This window comes from Enhydra lutris, unplaced genomic scaffold, assembly GCF_002288905.1.
Source record: "Enhydra lutris kenyoni isolate GAN:26980312 unplaced genomic scaffold, ASM228890v2 scaffoldscaffold6, whole genome shotgun sequence".
In the NCBI taxonomy this organism is placed as follows: Eukaryota; Metazoa; Chordata; class Mammalia; order Carnivora; family Mustelidae; genus Enhydra; species Enhydra lutris.
The window spans coordinates 38,531,414-38,550,026 of NW_019154090.1; the positions used below are offsets into that span (position 1 = coordinate 38,531,414).

Here is an 18,613-nt window from a genome sequence, read left to right on the forward strand (position 1 = left end):
ACTATTGGGTTCCTTATATTATATCCACTGATTTAAAAGATTCTGTCTATGACTCACTAAATTGACTCCAGACCTCGTTAATATAACAGGCTTCAGTTTGAAAAAACACTTACTTACAAGATACATAGTTTATCTAAAATAAAAGACAAGGTAGACAATGATATAGAGATGGCGCTGCCATTTTTGTGGAAGAAAATAAAAGGGGACCATGAAAGAATATGTTTGTAAATACATGGGATCTCTCTGGAAGAACATTTTAGGAAGTGGTTAACAATAGCTGCTACTATAAATATGAGTTAGTGTTTGGTTAAGGGAGTTTAATGGAGCGCAATCTATTTTTCACCATATGTCCTTTCCCAAAACTTCTGAATTTTGTCCTATTTTGGTTTATTTCCTTTTTTTTTTAAATGCCCCCAGGAATTCCAATCTATGTTATCTGTTAAGAATTTCTTCCTTATTTAGATTATGACATTCTGAACTTCTGAAATTTGATGTAATGAGATGTTGCCATATATTTTTAATTATCCTTCATGAGAATGTTTTATTATGATGTGAAATGATCTAGTGCTTTCAAACTGCTTCATGTCTCGTGACTACCTAAAATATGACCAAGTCTTACAAAGAACCGTGAATAAGTCCCTTCATAAATTTACACTGGGCATATACATTTAGGGCAAAACCTATTATGTTTAAAGAGCAATTAAAACAAAACAAAAATTTATTCCTGTTAGAAATTTTAAAATACCAAAATCACTATAAATTTTTAAAAATGAGCAGAAAACATTTATTGGGGGCGCCTGGGTGGCTCAGTGGGTTAAGCCTCTGCCTTCGGCTCAGGTCGTGATCTCAGGGTCCTGGGATCGAGTTCCGCATCGGGCTCTCTGCTAAGCAGGGAGCCTGCTTCTTCCTCTCTCTCTCTCTCTCTCTGCCTGCCTCTCTTCCTACTTGTGATCTCTCTCTGTCAAATACATAAAATTTTTTAAAAAAAAATTTATTGTCTCAAGGGCAGTTCGTATCACAAAATTTTGTAACTGTTTAATTAAGTCCTAATTTACAATTAAGATCTGGTAAAGAGTAGTACAAAGTTAGCTCAAATATAGTTTTACATAGAGGCAAAAAAAAAAGGAGTAGCATTTCTTATCATGAGTAATATCTAGAAGTCTATAATTTGTTTCATACATCTAAAATGGAAATTTATGGTAAGAGTATTAAGAAATGATTCTAATAATAATACTGCAAACCAGGCAGATATTATATCATAGTACTGGGATTTTTTCCACGTATAATTATTCCATGTAGAGGATCATGAACTAAAGCAATATTTAGGATAAATGAATGGCCCAGAATGACATATCTGAGTGTGGGAAAGTGCCAGGTTTCTTTGCCAGTGGCTGGCCACTGTTTACATCTCAACTACTAATTTGAAAAGCCTACTGATTTTTAGAAAGTCAAAGTCCAAGGGGCACCTGGGTGGCTCAGTCAGTTGAGTGCCCAACTAACTCTTGATTTCCACTCAGGTCATGATCCCTGGGTACTGGGATTGAGCCAAGAGTTGGGCTCTGTACTCAGAAGAGAGTCTGCTCAAGATTCTCTCTCCCTTTGCCCCTCGCCCCCCCCCCACTCTCTCTCTCTTTTTCAAATAAATAAAGAAAGCCAAAGCCCAGGCATTGTGAGGCTAGTGAAAATGACCAGACCATGAAAAGATCTCCATCAGAAAACTTTAAGAGCCCCCAAAGCCATGCTAAAATAGATTCCTGAATGGGTTTAACATGTGAAAGATGGTCACGGATTTGGCAAGCTCTTCTCTACCAAGTGACTTGACAACACATCGTATCACATAAGTGTGATGTGAAAAAAGGCCAATAGTACCAACCCTGTTCCCATGCCAGAGAAAGGGTTTAGTGGGACGTGCTGTTCATGTGCTACTCAAAAATGACATGTTTAGGGGCTCCTAGATGGCTCAGTCAGTTGAGCAACGGACTCTTGATTTTGGCTCAGGTCATGATCTCAGGGTTGTAAGATCAAGCCCTGCATCAGGCTCTTCACTCAGCACATAGTCTGCTTGTTCCTCTCTTGCTCCTTCCCCTGCTCGCTCTCTCTCTCTCTCAAATAAATAAACAAATAAAATCTTAAAAAAAAAAAAGATGACAGATTAATGGTATTACAGGCACATCTGAAATGGATTTGCACATAATCTTAGAGGTTATCTTTTCTGGAAAGCTGCATTTAATGCACTGGAATAAATAAATTCACCCACAAGTATAACGCTCATAGTAGTTCTACTTTCGTCTTAACATCCTTTCACTATATGAGACAAGTCCCTATGCAAGGCTTTGACTCCTGGAGACACTTAAATCACGGCCTTCACTAGTTAATAGTAGAGCTACACCACCACCCCCTTGCAAGATGCTCCCCGCCAGGACCTCTTTCTCTTTCAAAATGATTCATAGGTCATCTGTTGAAGCATACAAAATTGATCTACTAGGGTTGCAAGCAAGTTTTCTCTACCAATCAGATTCTCTTTTCTAGCCAGAGAGAAGTTCTCAGCCACCCCTTTAAAAAAAATTGTTGTTCTCCAATGCTGTTAACAACCCCCAGCTGCACTGGCTCCCACACCCATTTAAAACCCCTCTGCCTGGCTTCACATCCCAGACTTTCTTGCATGGAAAACAGAACTTTAAAATCAGAACCGTCTTGGGCTGGACAGTTGCCAAGTCAGCTGCTGCTTCTTAGACTTAGGTGGAATGGCCTATCCTCAGACATTTTGCACAGTGCTTTAATTTATGTCTTATTAAATAAAGATAAGCTCATTTTTAAAATGGGAACAATGAGGAACTATAAATAGAAGAGCCTCCTCTAACCTCTGTAGATTTTTTCCCCCTGGTTGTTAAGTTCTTTATAACCTAGAATGTGGTTCATACAGGGATGCTTTACTGTCCTGACACAGAATCATTAAGATTCATATCTTGTGTGTTCCACTGTGGCCGTTAAGTAGCTCTGAGTTGGCTCACCTCTCTGAAAAGCTTTCACCACTGAACTGTAGGAGGGATGGGATTGAAGTTCTATAGAGCCCTGGTTATACTAAGCCAAGAAAAGAACTGTTTTCTCTTTCCAAGGCTCACTCTGATTTGTTCAAGACTAAAGAAGGATGTTGACTGAAAAGGAAGGAGGAATGTCGATCAAATAGTAATATAAACCTCAAAGGACAGTTTGGTTCCCTTCCCTTTTTAATCATTTTATTTATTTATTTTTAGAGTTACTGATTTGAGAGAGAAAGTGCATGAGTGGGGGGAGGGGCACAGGGAGAAGGGGAGAAAGAATCTCAAGCACACTCCCTGCTGGTGGAGCCTGACTCGAGGCTCGATCCCACAACCCTGAGCCGAAATCAAGAGTCCAGACATCTAACTGACTGGAGCCACCCAGGTACCCCTTTTATCACTTTTACTGTATTAAAAACTGCTGGAAAGAGAGGCCACTGGTTGGAACATGTAAGTTCTCTGCCGAACAGAAAAGCATTCAGTGAAACAAGTTTTACTGAAACATGATTTCATTCATTCAACAAATATTGTTTTAGGATTTATTTCATGTTAGAGTCATCCCTATTACCCTTTGGGCAGATGAAAATTGACTATAAAATTTGTCAAAATGTTTTTCTGAGAGTTTTAGGAGAACCACAGTAATAAGAATTACATAATCACTAGACTTCTATTCATAAATCTCTGTATTCTTTATGTCAAATGGAAAATTCTGTGGCAAAAAAAATACTACATAGTTAGATAACAGCTAGAACTATGCTTCTTATGATGGAGAAAAAATTACAGATAAACATCCATTTCTAATTTTTAAAAAGTATATTAGTGATATTTAAAGGAAAAAAAGTAGGGGTGTCTGGGTGGCTCAGTCATTAGGCATCTGCCTTCAGCTCAGGTCATGATCCAGGGTCCTGGGATTGAGCCCTGAGTCGGGCTCCCTGCTCAGCAAGAAGCCTGCTTCTCCCTCTACTACTCCCCCTGCTTGTGTTCCCTTTCTTGCTGTCGGGTTCTCTCTCTGTCAGATAAATAAATAGATTCTTTTTAAAAAATAAAAATAAAAAATAAGGAAAAAAGTTCTTTTATAAAGCAAACAAAGCAAATTATAGCTATTTGTAATCAACATCTCTTTGTTCTTAAAAATAACAACTAATTTTGAAAAATATAAATCTCAGAGCACTACCTCAATAGATTAATGCAGCTCTATTGTTGAAAAGTTTAAATATCATGTCTGCCTATTTACTTTGCATTTAAGAATAACCACTTAATTTGCTTCCCTCCATCTTATCCTTAAATAAGAATCCAAACATCAGGGGCGCTTGGGTGGCTCGGTGGTTTAAAGCCTCTGCCTTCAGCTCAGGTCATGATCCCAGAGTCCTGGGATGGAGCCCCACGTCGGGCTCTCTGCTCAGTGGGGAGCCTGCTTCCCCCCCATCTCTGCCTGCCTCTCTGCCTACTTGTGATCTCTGCCTGTCAAATAAATTAAAAATCTTAAAAAAAAAAAAAAGAATCAAAACATCAGCCTCTATCTTAAGACTATAGTGAAGATGTAACAATTGCAAAGCGTTGCTGAGGCACTAAAGAGATAAGCTTCTATCCATTTCCTCCAGTGTTGAATGGAAGTGTTGAATCACTGCATTGTACACCCGAAACCAATACTACAGTGTATGCTAACTAACTGGAACTTAAATAAAAATTAAAAAAAATAATAAGCTTCCAACCATGGCACTGGACCCCCTTATCGAACAAAGTTTTAGTTACATTTCTAAGACAAGTTATTAACATTAGATAAGCACCCATCGGTACCTATTTTCCCACTACCAACCTAATAGCTAATTTGCTTTCTCTCTGGGAGTTATTTTTATGATCATGTGAGCCCAACAGAATGCCTAGTCATAAGTGCTCATGGTGGCATGTGCCATGAAATGGAAATCAGTGATACTGCTGGGGCCCCTGGAATGAAGCTCCTTTGAAGTACATGTGTTTATGGGTGCTCGCCAAAATTTTAATGCCAGTAAAACCAAAAGGCGGTTTGGAATTTTAACTTACAGTAAAATGACCTTTTATCTTTTTAATGTTCCAGGAAGGATCAACTCAATCTAACATTTTTTTATTTTTAAACCATAGCATGTTTTGGTAACAGAGACAAAAAAGAGTACTTGATAAAGAACTTTGCAGGAATGCCACATTTAAGTTCTACCTGGTGAGTGAAGAGCAGTTTAATTTGCTAGCGCTAAGTCTAAAATGATAGAAGGATTCATTATTCTTCCAAGCAATTATGTAAGAAACTGCAAAAATTCTCACAGAAGAAATCGTATCACATACCATTTATCATACCATTTATATAAAGTCAGGCCCACATGAGGGCTTCAAAGAGATGGGTAATGGGCAACTTCTTAAGCTGGGTGGCAGGTCCACAGGTGTTCATTTTATTATCATCCTTTATAACTTACAAATTTATTACATTCTTTTAAAAATACATAGAACATTTCATAGTTAAGAGGAAAAACAGGGAAAAAAGGGGTAGCTGGACAACTGGAAGCAAAATCACGTACAATACTTAATTATCAGCAAAAGGAACATATCTCTGGATAGTAAGAAACCTGGAGTTATTCTCTGTGTAAGGTGAGGGGAACTTAATGGGGGAGTAACAATTACTGTATGTGTTCATCAGATGATCACACTCGGGCTGAACTGTGTGCCTCACATCTATTTAGGATGAAGGACTCCCAACAGTGGCACAGAAGCCACTGGCCAAAAACAGTCTTTTTTACCTCTAAGAGCCCCTATGCCTCCTATCCTGAATTGCTTAAGATTTTCCTTATCTGGACCCTGTTTCTCATTGATCCCCATACTCACTGCTTCCTAGCAACCATTCTGAGGCAGGGAGGCCTGAACTTCACAAGGTCTATCAGGCTCCCACCAGCACAGTGAGGGCAAGCTATAAGGACAGAAATGCACCCATATTGTGAGACTGGCTGTTTATGCCATATATTTGCATATATTCTAATTACTTGTGTCAAATCACAAGTTTAAAACAGAAAAAGACTCACTTTTTTCTACTGGGAGGATTGATGTAACTTTGTTTACACAATTATTTGCCATACTATATACAGCAACCTCAATAAAGCTCTTCTGTACAGGCCTGGAAAGCACATGTAATTGTACTTCAGCAGGTAAAATATATATTGGGTTTTTTTTCTCTAAAAGCAGAGAGAAAATTAATTCTTTTCAGCTGTTTCACTTTAGGGAGAAGCATTTGCTTTGCGTTAAAGCAGTGATTTGTAGGCTAGGCTTTGCCAGCATCTCATGATCTGGGAGTGGGAGGTGGACGGATGGGTGTCACAAACACATTCACATCCAAACTGTCCTTTTTACAAGATTATTTGCAGAGGCTATCTTCTGTGATCCATTTTGACTGTCTTCAAATCTTCTTGTTCCCGGACACTCATCATTATCCAACATTTCCAAGCCATACTGTTTTGTTCGGGTTTTGTTTTGTTTTGTTTTGTTTTGTTTTAAGAGCATGTAAGGATACTTTATGTATCCTTATGTGACATTTCATTTTTCTAGAAGAGTATCAATTTAAAATTTCAATCAATAAGGAAATTCTATTTGACATGTAATTTGTTAATTTAATAATTAGTGGAGCCTACTATGGAGGGTGGGTACAAGGTTGGATATGACACAGTCCTGGCCCTCAAATGGTTCACAATCTGGTGGTATGATTCTCTTGGAAAAGAGATGCCAACTGCATGTTGCAATAAAAAGCACAAGGAAGAAGAAATCACCTGGGGAAAGGGTTTCCAAAGGATTCCAAGAAGATTCATATCTGTCCTCGGTCTTTAAAGAAGGAATGTAACTGGCCCAAGGCATTCCAAGCACAGGTAAAAGCATGTGAAAGTTACAGAAGAAAAAACAGGACCCTCTGGAAGAAGACCAAGCAATTCGGAATGGCCAGAACTGGGTGCTCTGAGGCTGGGTAGAGGGAAAGGACTAAATTGAAAATGACAATGAAAGCATGTTCTGGGGTTAGATCAGGGGAGGACCTTCCCCATCAAGTTAAGTAGTTCCCATCTGTCTTCTAGGGAAATGACCAACAGAGGCAGGAGTGTGGATGTGTGCTCACAGAAAAATTGAAAGCAGAGAGTGATAGTAAGAGATACAGGTTTTGTCTTTAATACACAGAGAAAGTTATTCAACATTTAGCTTAGACATAAAGTAAACTAATTACATATACCTATGTGGCCCTTCTTTTAACCACTATCTCTCTGCACCTGGGATTGGTCTCTCTATGCCACAATTAGGTCAGGTTCTCATTTTTGCCCTTTCTGCTTTGGGGTGGCATGCTTCTCTCCTAACTGCCCATTTCTGAGCCCATAATTAGGTTCTCTAGGCCAGCTAGAGAGAAGTCTGGTGACTGTATGGAGGTGAGAGAGGAATACAGTCAGGGAAGCTAATGAGACAGTCTAGAAAAGAGTGACTAGAGACTGCAAAATAGGAGGGCACTGATCCCATTTGTCTCAGAGGACCCCAAAGAAGAAAACCAGAATCTACTCATGCAATCTGATAGTCTCAGCTGTCTAACAATGCAACAAAGCACCTTGATTTGTTACTGTAGCTCTTTAGACAAACTAGAGGCCTATCTGGCAGTGAGAGGATTTAAAAGGTTCTATTTTGGCATAAATTACCCCAAAATAGAGTGATTTAAAACAGCAAACATTTACTATCTCAGTTTCTGTGGGTGAAGAATTCAGGAGTGGCTTTGTTGGGTAATTCTAGCTCAGAGACTTACACTCTACTCTCCCTCATGAGATTCAGTCAAGAAATCTGTGCAAGGCTGCTGCAGTCATCTGAAAGTTCATTCAGAGCTGAGGCTATATTAGCAAGAAGTCCCAGTGCCTTGCTGGCTATTGGAAAGAGGTCATAGTTTTTTGCCATGTGGACCTCTCCACAGTGCTGCCTTACTGTCCATACAACATGGCAGTTGGTCTTTCTTTTATTACTTTTTTTTGTTGTTGTTGTTTATTTTGCCCCTGCCGGGCTTTATATTAACATATAATGTATTATTCGTTTCAGGGGTATAGGTCTGGGAATCCTCAGTCTTACACAATTCACAGCACTCACCATAGCACATACCCTCCCCAGTGTCCATCACCCAGCCACCCCAACCCTCCCGCCAGGCAGCTGGTCTTTCTGAGAGTGGGAAAATAAGGAGGATGCCATAACACTTTTTCTGATCTAGCCTCAGAAGTCACACACTATCACACTGCCAAATTCTTATGCCTTGGAAGATTGTCTCAAGGGAGAGGAATAAGCTCCACCTCTTGCAAACAATTTATGGACAAAGCACATGTAACAAGGTCAAACAAGAGGATTTTGAATATTCCTTCATATGTGAGATTTACCAATTCTATTCATGAATCAGTGAACAGAGGACAAACCTTGAAAGTGCCCTGTGTTTGAGTCATCCCACCCTTGAAGTGGCCTACTGGGGCTCTTTTAATTGATATATTTGTCAAGAGGAGAGGTTCAGTAATGGATTTCTGGAAACTCCAAGTGACAATGGGGTTTGATTGACACTGCTCTTACAGTGTTATGGAAACACTACTTATGATTTTCAGAAAAGAGAGTGGACACAGAAAAAGCTCAAGGTAGAAACTATTTTAATTATACTATTCTTTGGATAAAAAATGATAGACCAATATATAGTAATCCAATTGTTGTTGTTTTGATTTTGGGAATTGTCTTATTTGGACTGTAGAAAAGAAAGACTTCTGAGCTCTCTTGGTTACTAGATATTACTAAGCATTACAGAGCCAATGAGTTTGTGAAGTTAAACTCTCATGAGGGTTTTATAAGGCAATAAATGAGAAGTCATGGTTCAAACATGAAGCAAATTAGGTTGTGGCCTGCTTCAGAGCAACTGACAGGGTATAGCATGGGAGAATCCATTTGACCTTGATGTTTGAAATATTCTCCCTTTTACAGGCAGAGGTTTATGACAGACTCTTATTTTCTTATGAGTCCAATCTACTACTGGGATCTGCCATGAATAATATATAGTTTTGGTACTGCCAATGCTGGTTACTAATTGGCACTATTCAGAACCTCTAATCAAGATGTAGAAAACAAGTTAGGTATAGGACAGAATGTGGATGTTAATAACCATGACAGTATTGCTAGAGATTGAGGTGAGGGTTGGGAGTAAGGAAGAAAGAAAAAAGAAGAACACATGAAATTTCCTGAACTTACATAGTCAAAGAGGTGAGGTATGGTTGATAGAGACTGTCTAAAGTTGAGGAATCAAGAAATAAATTAAGAAATAGTATGTTACATGGGGCGCCTGGGTGGCTCAGTGGGTTAGGCCTCTGCCTTTGACTCGGGTCCTGGGACTGAGCCCTGAATCGGGCTCTCTGCTCAGCAGGGAGCCTGCTTCCCACCTCTCTCTCTTTCTCTCTGCCTGCCTCTCTGCCTGTCAAATAAATAAATAAAATCTTAAAAAAAAAAAAAAGAAATCGTATTTTACAGTTGCGATAAAATTAAAATTTATGATTCAAGTTAGAGGAGAAGTCTAACAAAAGTCAGGAGGAAAGGGAGTGGAAACTGGTGTTAACTACATTCTTAATTTTTTTTTTTCCCCAAAAGGAGTCACAAACTACTGACCAATCAAGAAACAGAAGCATGAAATTATTCTATAGAATGAACATGTTTCCTACAAGAATAACCAAAACCAGAGACTGGTGGCTCTGGGACTGGGGTGACCATGGTGACTTTCACATCTCCTCTCCTATCCTTTTGTACATAGATTACTCTTTTGAACAAATGTAAAAATCCAATCCATGTAGTTGGTGTCATCTACAAATTGATACTAGCCTATGTTCACAAGGTTTTAGTAGATAAACTTCACAAATATTAAACCCTCTAGTTAGTTTTAACAAATGGCAAGATTTCACTTATTTTAGAAATTCACACTTTACATTTCATTCTTCTTCTTGAAACAGAGAGTGGGAATCAGTTTACAAATTACTAACTTGGTGATTTAAAGTATTTGACATGATTTCAAATTCTATGATTTATCCTTAAATATACATTTCTATACTATACCACCAAAAATGAAAAACAAAAAAACTTACAATTTCCAGGATTAACTCTAATGGGCAAGAGTCCAGGCTCAGTAAAGAACTGATAATCCATCCTAGGAATAGTCTATAAAGCAGTTTTAATAACTAGCTCCCACTGGCCCCCAGTACTAAGGATTATTCTGAGTTTTTATGGAAGGCCCAGGTACACCCTCCTACAAACTCCCTTCTATGCAAGCATGGAATATTTCTTCAAAGGATTGAACAATAATTAAGATACTAAAGAAGCAAATGGCTAATTTGTCTTGGTTTAACCAAAGACAGTCATTTAAACTACATTTCTTGGGAGCAACCTGGGTACCAAGTATAGTGGGTGGAAAGAGAAAAGGGGCGGGGGAGATGAGGTTAGTAGTCAGAATCCAAAGTGCTTTTTTCTTCCCCTTTGAGGACATTGGGCGAAATTTTTATGAAAGCTCTTTCAGCTTCTATAGAAAAACTACTTTTCTACACTCATAAGAAATTCTTGGTTTTCTAATTTACAGACTCACTTGTACTACAGTAATTCACAATAATCATACAATATAGATCAGGCACCTCTCACACCTTCTGTAAGAAATTTTATAGAAAGGGTTGAACTACAGTTCAACAGTTCCTATCGATGATCTACAACACTTATATTAAAAAAAATACTTATGGAAGAATGGATAAATACACAGTGGTGTATCAGTATAATGGAATACCACAAAGCAATAAAAATGAACAAACTACTGCCACATATAACATGCACATCAGATACATGTATTCCATTTATATAAAATATAAACCTCAGAGAAACTAACCATGGTGTCAAAAGTCAGCATAGTGGTTCACTTTGGAGAGATAAAGAATGGGGGTGGGTTATCTGGGGGCTTGGGGTTAGTGGTGAAGTTCTGCTTTTAATCTGTGTGCTGCTTGCATGGGTGGGTTCAGTTTATAATAATTCATCAAGCAGTTGCAGTTATAAGTCGTGTACTTTCCTGAAAATATATATAATTAAAAAGTCAATTTAAAATAACAGATGAATGGATTAGAAAAAGGGCCCTCTATGGGCAGAAGTAGTCCACAGGTTTGTGCCTTGGAAAATGGAAGACTGGCTGGTTTTTAACCCCAGTGGTACACTTGGCTAGACACAAAACTGCACATCTGGATGGACATCTGCAAATCTGCAAAACACTCACTTGACCCTTCTTCACCACACCTTTATGAGGAGGGCAGGGCAGATGTCCTTATTTTACAGAAGAGGAAGTGGCACAGAACAGTAAGACCCAATGCACAAAGGCGTCATAGCTAATAAGCGATGGAGCCAGAAAAGATTCCTAGGCCAGTAGCTCTTCACATGGTTCTGATTCCGTTTTGGGAGGGGCCACAGTAAGAAGCTTCTTTCTATGTTTGTTACTATGTATGCTGTTATGGGTCACCAGTGCTTTGTGGAACAAGGCAGGAAATAAATACACAGTCCCAATGTTCTTAATTTTCGACTTTAGTAAAGGTCCTAGGTTCTAAGCCCATTTGAAAAATATGCTTTAAGCATTCATTTAAAAATGAATATTCATCTTTTACATGTTTACCTATGCAAAAAGATCAAAAGAACAGACATGTGTAGATACCAGTAGAGCATTCTGGCCTTCCCATACCTTAACATTATTAACTTAAGGACATAATTCTTTCCATATCTTGAAGAAATGAAAGAGAAAGACACACACATAAGGTATATGTCCAGCTTACCTAGAAGTGTCTGCTTATCTTGGGAGGAGTCAGAGTCTGCAGAACACCTGCAAGTTCGAAGAACAATCACTCCTCCCAGCACACCATCTTCACTGGCCAGGAAAGGTGAACCTAGACAAGAATGGCAAATGGTCATTTTTTCATGAATTTTACTTCTATTTTTTTTTTCAATTTTCATTTGAATATAAGAACAAAAATGTGGTATGAATAAGATCTTGAAAGATGCCCATTTTCTGACAACCACCATTGTTTTTGCCTTGTATAGGCTTAATGGCAAATGCAGGCTTATGCCCGAACAGGGGCCATTTGGCAAAGACAATCCCAGATGCTGCCAAGAAGACTTGACTGGGGGTGAAGTGTGCGTTACAGTCTTCGGAATGGAACTGGAAACACCACCAGATTAAAGGACCAAAACACAAATACAGGAAAAAATGCTCAGCAAGTCTCTTTGATCAGCTCTTAGGGATCACTTACCAGGCTCTCCCTGCTGTCAGGGACATGCCACCAAAAGCTTTGATTTACTACCTTAAATTCAATTTTAAACAATAAGCCACAAACTTTATTACAAACATTTAAAAATGATCCTGATGGTTTACACAAATAAGGGTGAAATTGTATTTCTATTATAAGAGCTTGGTGGTTAGAAACAACCAGGCCTCTTTGGGATCTCACACACTGAACCACTGTGAGCATCTCAAGAACACTACACTTTAAAACCCCTCATTTTTCCTCCCCAAGGACATCTTCTTTGAACATCTGGCATAGCAAGTAAGCACGTGGAGAACAAATGCAAAATTAACCCAAGCACTATCAAAGAAAGTAGTAAAAATAAAAACCAACCAAATTGGATTTGGGGAAGCTTCTGGTTAAACTTAGTAAATTAAACACATATATTTATCTCCACTCCTTACAAAGGCATGACCCAATGAGGACAGAGAGAAAGGCAAATGAGAAAACAACAACAACAAAAAAAACCCTGACCTTTTAGAAAATGAAAAGAAGATGAACATTAGTTGGCTTACCTAGTAGACCTACAGAAACCTAAGCTTTCATGGTGGAACAGGGTTGAAACTGGGTTGGGGGGAGGTACCCATAAGAAATCACCCAATTTTATCAAGAAACTCAAAAAGAATTGGAAATTGGAAGCTTCAAGTTCCTCCAAAGGCAGGGATACAGGGTGGGACTGAAATGAAGATAACTGGTTTAGAGTGTCCAAAAGGACCTATCTTTACTTTTTTGGCCCTTTCAGTAATAGTTTGCCAACCCCTGATCTAAAGCCTCAGATTCCTGCATAGAGAGGAAGTTACTTCTTCCTAACCCAGAAGATGCCAGGATATTTACTCTCTAGAGAGGATGAAACAGAAGGACTTGAGTCTTGGGGGCATCAGACTCAGCAAAGGACAGAAGGGAGGCTCCACAGTGAATACAGGATATGGAAGTGGAAGTCTTAATGCTAAACAGTGAAATAACCAGCTCCTTTATCTAGAGGCTCCCAGGATACAAGAAGTCAGGCTGACATCCTCCAAACAAAAGCCACACAACTAGCTTAAGAATAAAGACCTACCTGAGAGACCCTAAAAAAGTCTGCCTTATAGTGATGGCTTTCAGATGACAGGTATGACTCCTTCAGAAGGTTTGCAGTTCAACTCTTTGGTACTTATCCGTTAAAGAAGTATAGATTACCTAGGATCACTAGTTGTTTCAGTTAGGCCTCTAGAGAAGACAGAGATCAAAACTAAAAAGCAACACAGAGAAAACTTAGGAAATCTATTGAGCAAAAGGAAAGAAAAAATAAAAAGAGAGAGAGTGCAAGAAATCATAAGAACAGTCCAGAAGGTCCAATATCTGAATAATAGGAGTTAAAAAAAAAAAAAAAAAAAGAAAAAAAAAAAAAAAATTAGAAAAAAAAAAAAAAAAAAAAAGAGCATAGAAGAAACAAAATTTCAAAGAAATAATTCAAAAACATTTCCAAGAATTGAAAGGTAAGTGTCTGGACTAAAAAGGCTCATAAACATCCCAGAACAACTCATGTAGTTGCCATGGAGGTATATCATTGTGAAATATCAAAATATTGAAGAAAAAAAAGTTTAAAAACTTCCAAGTGGGGAAAAAAAAAAGTCATATGGAAAGGAAGGGGATCATAATGGGATCAAATTTCTCAACAAACTAGAAGATCAGAAGGCACCTTCCTCAAAATGCTAAAGGAAAATTATTTCCAACCTAGAATTCTATCTGAGGCCAAAATGTCAGTCAAGTGTGAAAATAGAATAAAGCTCTACAAAGTCTCAAAGAATTTACTTCCTACATACTTTCTCAGAAAGCGGTAGGATGGACGTGCCTTGGCAAAGTGAAGGAATAGGGTACATAATGAGAAAGAAAATCAGATCTGGAAATAGGCGATCCAAAACAAGATAACACATAAAGATTCCCAGACGGCACTATGCAGCAGGTTTAGAAAGTGATCAGTCCAAATTGGAGGAGGAAGCCAGAGGAGGCTGGAAAGATATTTCCAAGGGGAAAATAAATCAAACTTACAGAATATATATTGGGTTTGAATTTATTAAGAGGAAATGTTTCAGATTTTGAGGGAAGTTTGACAATCAAGAGTGACTGGTATAAAAAAACAAACAAAAAGAAATCTAAACAATGAGGCAAGTATTAACTGCAGAAAAAATACGAATTTGTGTAAGAAAGGAAACAGCATCACAGTACACTACGTAGTGCAGATGTCAATAGCTGGAGTCAAGAATATAAACTCACAATACTGACAAGCTAGGAAAAAAAAGAAAGGGGGACATAGTACATCAAAAAGAGGAATGGTACATGTAGTATGGGTAGGTTTGGGGTTGGAAATATAGGGGAATTAAATCCTTGCCTTTCCTGGTATGAATATGAAGATATCTTAATTTGATATATAAATAATATCTATAATTGGAAACTGAAGGAACAGTAGTACAAGTGTGTTATGTTGAATTACAGATTTAAGTTCTAAAAGAAATAGCTATGAGAGTTAAAAGTAGTAGCCTCGGGGGAGAGGAAGCTGGGGAAAAGGGGACTGGAGTTGGAACAGGGAACCATTCATTTTCATTTTAAGTCTGGGGGTATTGTTTGTCTTTTTAAACCACTTACTTGTTTTGCCTTGCAAAGAAAAACAACACAAAGTTAAACTGTGGAACTGGAGTAAATGTTTTAATCCTCAGCCTCTTAAAGAAGGGGGAAGGAGACAGGAAATTCACAATCATTGAGAAACGACCCTGCATGAGGGCTTGGTTCCATACTTTCATGTTCTATAGTTTAGTTTTCAGAGCCACTGAAGGGGGTCAGAGCAAATCTCCCCAAAATGTGTCATTTTGGCATGCGGACTCTTTTGAGCTGAAGGCAACCAAGACCCTGCGGGCCCAAGAAACTTCTGCCTCGTCCTTAACTACCTAGAAGAATCTAAGTTGGGGTTTTTTCCTAGAATTAGAATTATCACTAGGAATAAATTTTATCTGAGCAACCCATCAGTATGGCAGGGCAAATATCTAATTACCAAACACCTGTCTTCTTACTGCCTATGAATTGTCCTCCTCCCCTTTAAAGCCCCAGGCCTCTATCCCATTCCTTAGCTCAGCATGACAGAAATACATCATTGTACCTTTCTGTCTTTGAACCTCTCATGTATAAGGTGTTCCTGTATTATGAAATTAAATTTAACTTTCTCCTGTAAACCAGCCTCATATCAATTTAATCCTTAAACCAGCTGGAAGAATCTTTGAAGGATAGAGGAAAATTTTCCTCCCGAACACTATTGTGCCATGAGGTATTTTTATGTTATAGATGAAGAACCTAACATTCAGAGCGGTTCAATGACTTGCCATAGGCATGCTATAGTTGAGCAGAGTATGTGGTTTTCCCTAATGACTCTTTAAGCCCATAGTCCTCGCTTGCTTTGCAGCAATGCCTCTCAGGGAATGGGAAACTCTGGATAAGCTCACATTCCAACTGCTGTTAGAAACCTCCACCCCACCAGCACTCAAACTCTTGACACCTCTAGAACAGTTCCTTTCCATACCAAATCTAGAAACTTTTCCTAGGTTCCTAACAGCTCATCCAAGCTCAAAACTCTGTATCTCTTCCTTCTTGGATGACTCAACACATGAAACCATGTCAAATCCCAACAGTTCTCCTTACAACTATACTTGTGCTAGACTCTGCCCCCTCATTTCCACTGACAAGACCCTCAATGTACTCTCATTGTACTGAAAGCACTGCAGTAGGCTCCCTGCTCCAGTCATTCAAATCTCTAAATCAGTTAATTCATTTAATATGTACTATGTGCCAGGACTCTTCTAGGCACTGGGGATGTAGCAATGAAAAAAAAATGAAGTCCTTGCTCACATCTAGTTGAACAGGTTAGGGGACAAGTACATTTACAAGTCAATGAAGAAATTCATCCAGTTACTGATAGCACTGTGAAGAAAAAGAATGCTGGTAAATGATAGAAGGTATAACTTGAGCAGGGGCTACTTCACATCAAACGTCAGGAAAAGCCTCTTTAGTTAAGGAGCTAACCATGTGAAGACCTGGGGGAAGAACATTCCAAACAGATGAGCAAACAGATGAGCAAGCAGATGCAGAGACCTTAAGGTGAGAAGGAACCTGGATGTTTAGGAAATACAAGACTAGAGTGGTAAGAGCTGAGTGAGGGAGAGGGGAGAAGGCAGAACATAAATTCAAAGAGAGGCGGGACAAGGTCACATAGGGTTACAAAAAGCCTTGTGGGTACAGCAAGGAGTTTGGATTTTATAACTGCATGTGTGATGAAAAGATGATGAAATCTTTAACCAGGAAAATGATAGTACTTGTTTACACTTGCAAAAGATTACTCTGTAGTATGAAACAGATTAGCAGGGCAAGCATGGAAGCAGCAAGTCACTAAAGAAGGTGCAGTGGCAGCCCAACTGACAGGTAACAGTGGCTGAGGTGAGCCTGCTGACAGTGGAGACTGTCAGTAGAAGCTGGGTCTGGGATATATTCTGCAAGTAGAACCAAAAGGGCTATTCATAGAAAGAATATGGGGACATGGGAAACAGAAACATCAAAGTTTACTCTAGTAAGAAGCATACATCCCAGCTATGATTACATCATTACACCATTCAAAAACCTTCAATGGTTTCCCAAGTGTCCATAGAACAATGTCCAAATACCTTAGCCTAGCACCAGTTCTCCCCTCTCTTCCCTACTTTATCTTCCTATTTATTTTTACACAGCAAATGCTTTAGCCAAACTGGACTTCCTGTATTCCATTTCTCCAAGATTTCCCCCTGGGCCCATTGTAGTGAACTATTCTTCCTGAATCCCTTTCTCCCCATGAACGGAATCTATCCTCAGTGCCTTTTATACAGACACAGCTCTCTGGGGTGAGGACATCTCACCTTTAAAGCACCTTTAATGACTAATGAAATGCTTCCACTTATTCACTGCCTTCTCCTATTCCCAACCTCCTCAACACACCACATGCATACATACACGCACATACATACACATATCCTCCCACTTACACCACTGCAGTGTGGCCCTGAAGATGGCAAGACAGGATATTAATGCAGAGAAGGGAGATGGGGCTCCCAAGGCACCATGGAAGCTATATCAGGACTCCTCACTCTCAGTATGCATCCATTCAATAATGTAATGAAACAATGATTAGGGTATATTTGAAGATTTCAAATTTTTCATGGAAAGTACTCAGATTTCATATTATCATTGTGATACTTAAAAGAAAATACTCACACAGAAGGCCTTGTTTTGAGTCTTAGGGTAGCAACCATGCGTTCTTAAGAAAGACATATTTTTTTCAAAATCTATGCTTTGGCTTCTTAAATTATAAATAATGGATATTAAAAGATATTTTTTCTGGTTGTTATAAGGACTGAATTATACATATGAACTCTGCAACCTCTGAAGAGCTATCTAAACATTTGGTGATAGTAACAGTGATGGTAGGAAGACACTTCAGCATTTTGCTGGTTCTCTAAAATTGTCATGTTGAACAAGATCTATTACTGTACCTACTTGGTTAACCTTTCACAATAGCCAGAACCAGTGTTCAACTAACATTCAGTAGTGGTGATAGGGTATCAATTTTCCAAGTTAAAATGTTAAACAGTTTCTGTATATAAGGAAACACTATTTCTTATTCTTCCCAGTAAGAAAAGAAAAATTAACATGGAGTGACATTTTAGGCACTGCGTTAGGTGCTTTCACACCCATCTAGGTAATTGGGGATAAAAATTAATAAAATAAGGGGTGCCTGGGTGGCTCAGTTAGTTAAGTGACTGCCTTCGGCTCAGGTCATGATGCTGGCGTCCCAGGATCGAGTCTCACATCAAGCTCCCTTCTGAGCAGGGAGTCTGCTTCTCCCTCTGATCCTTCTACCTCTCATGCTCTCTCTCTCTCTCTCATTCTCTCTCTCAAATAAATAAAATCTTTTAAAAAAATTAAGACAACCCAAAGTTCCATTAATACATGTGTAAGAAGTTGCATAAAATATCTAAAGAAGATTATAAAGACATAATAAAAATTAAGCTTCATTCACCCTAAAAAAAAAATGTCCCTAACAGATTGCTTAAATATCCAAGTCTAAAACTGTTATGGAATGAAATTATAATTATAGATGGTAAGAGAAATAGTTACTGTGATCAAATGTATATAATCTGAATATTCATTTAAATTATAAATCCATACTGTAAACAAAGG

General features: G+C 38.6%; 1 protein-coding gene across 2 annotated transcripts in view; it reads right to left on the reverse strand.

Annotated features, from left to right (window-relative positions):
• LOC111141831 (taspase 1) overlaps positions 1–18,613 on the reverse strand; it is a 271,125-nt gene that overhangs the window by 48,249 nt on the left and 204,263 nt on the right. For both annotated transcript variants that reach the window (XM_022494662.1, XM_022494663.1), the window contains one exon: positions 11,876–11,986. In XM_022494662.1, the coding sequence (XP_022350370.1) occupies positions 11,876–11,986 (111 nt within the window). The remainder of the gene's footprint in view (positions 1–11,875; positions 11,987–18,613) is intronic.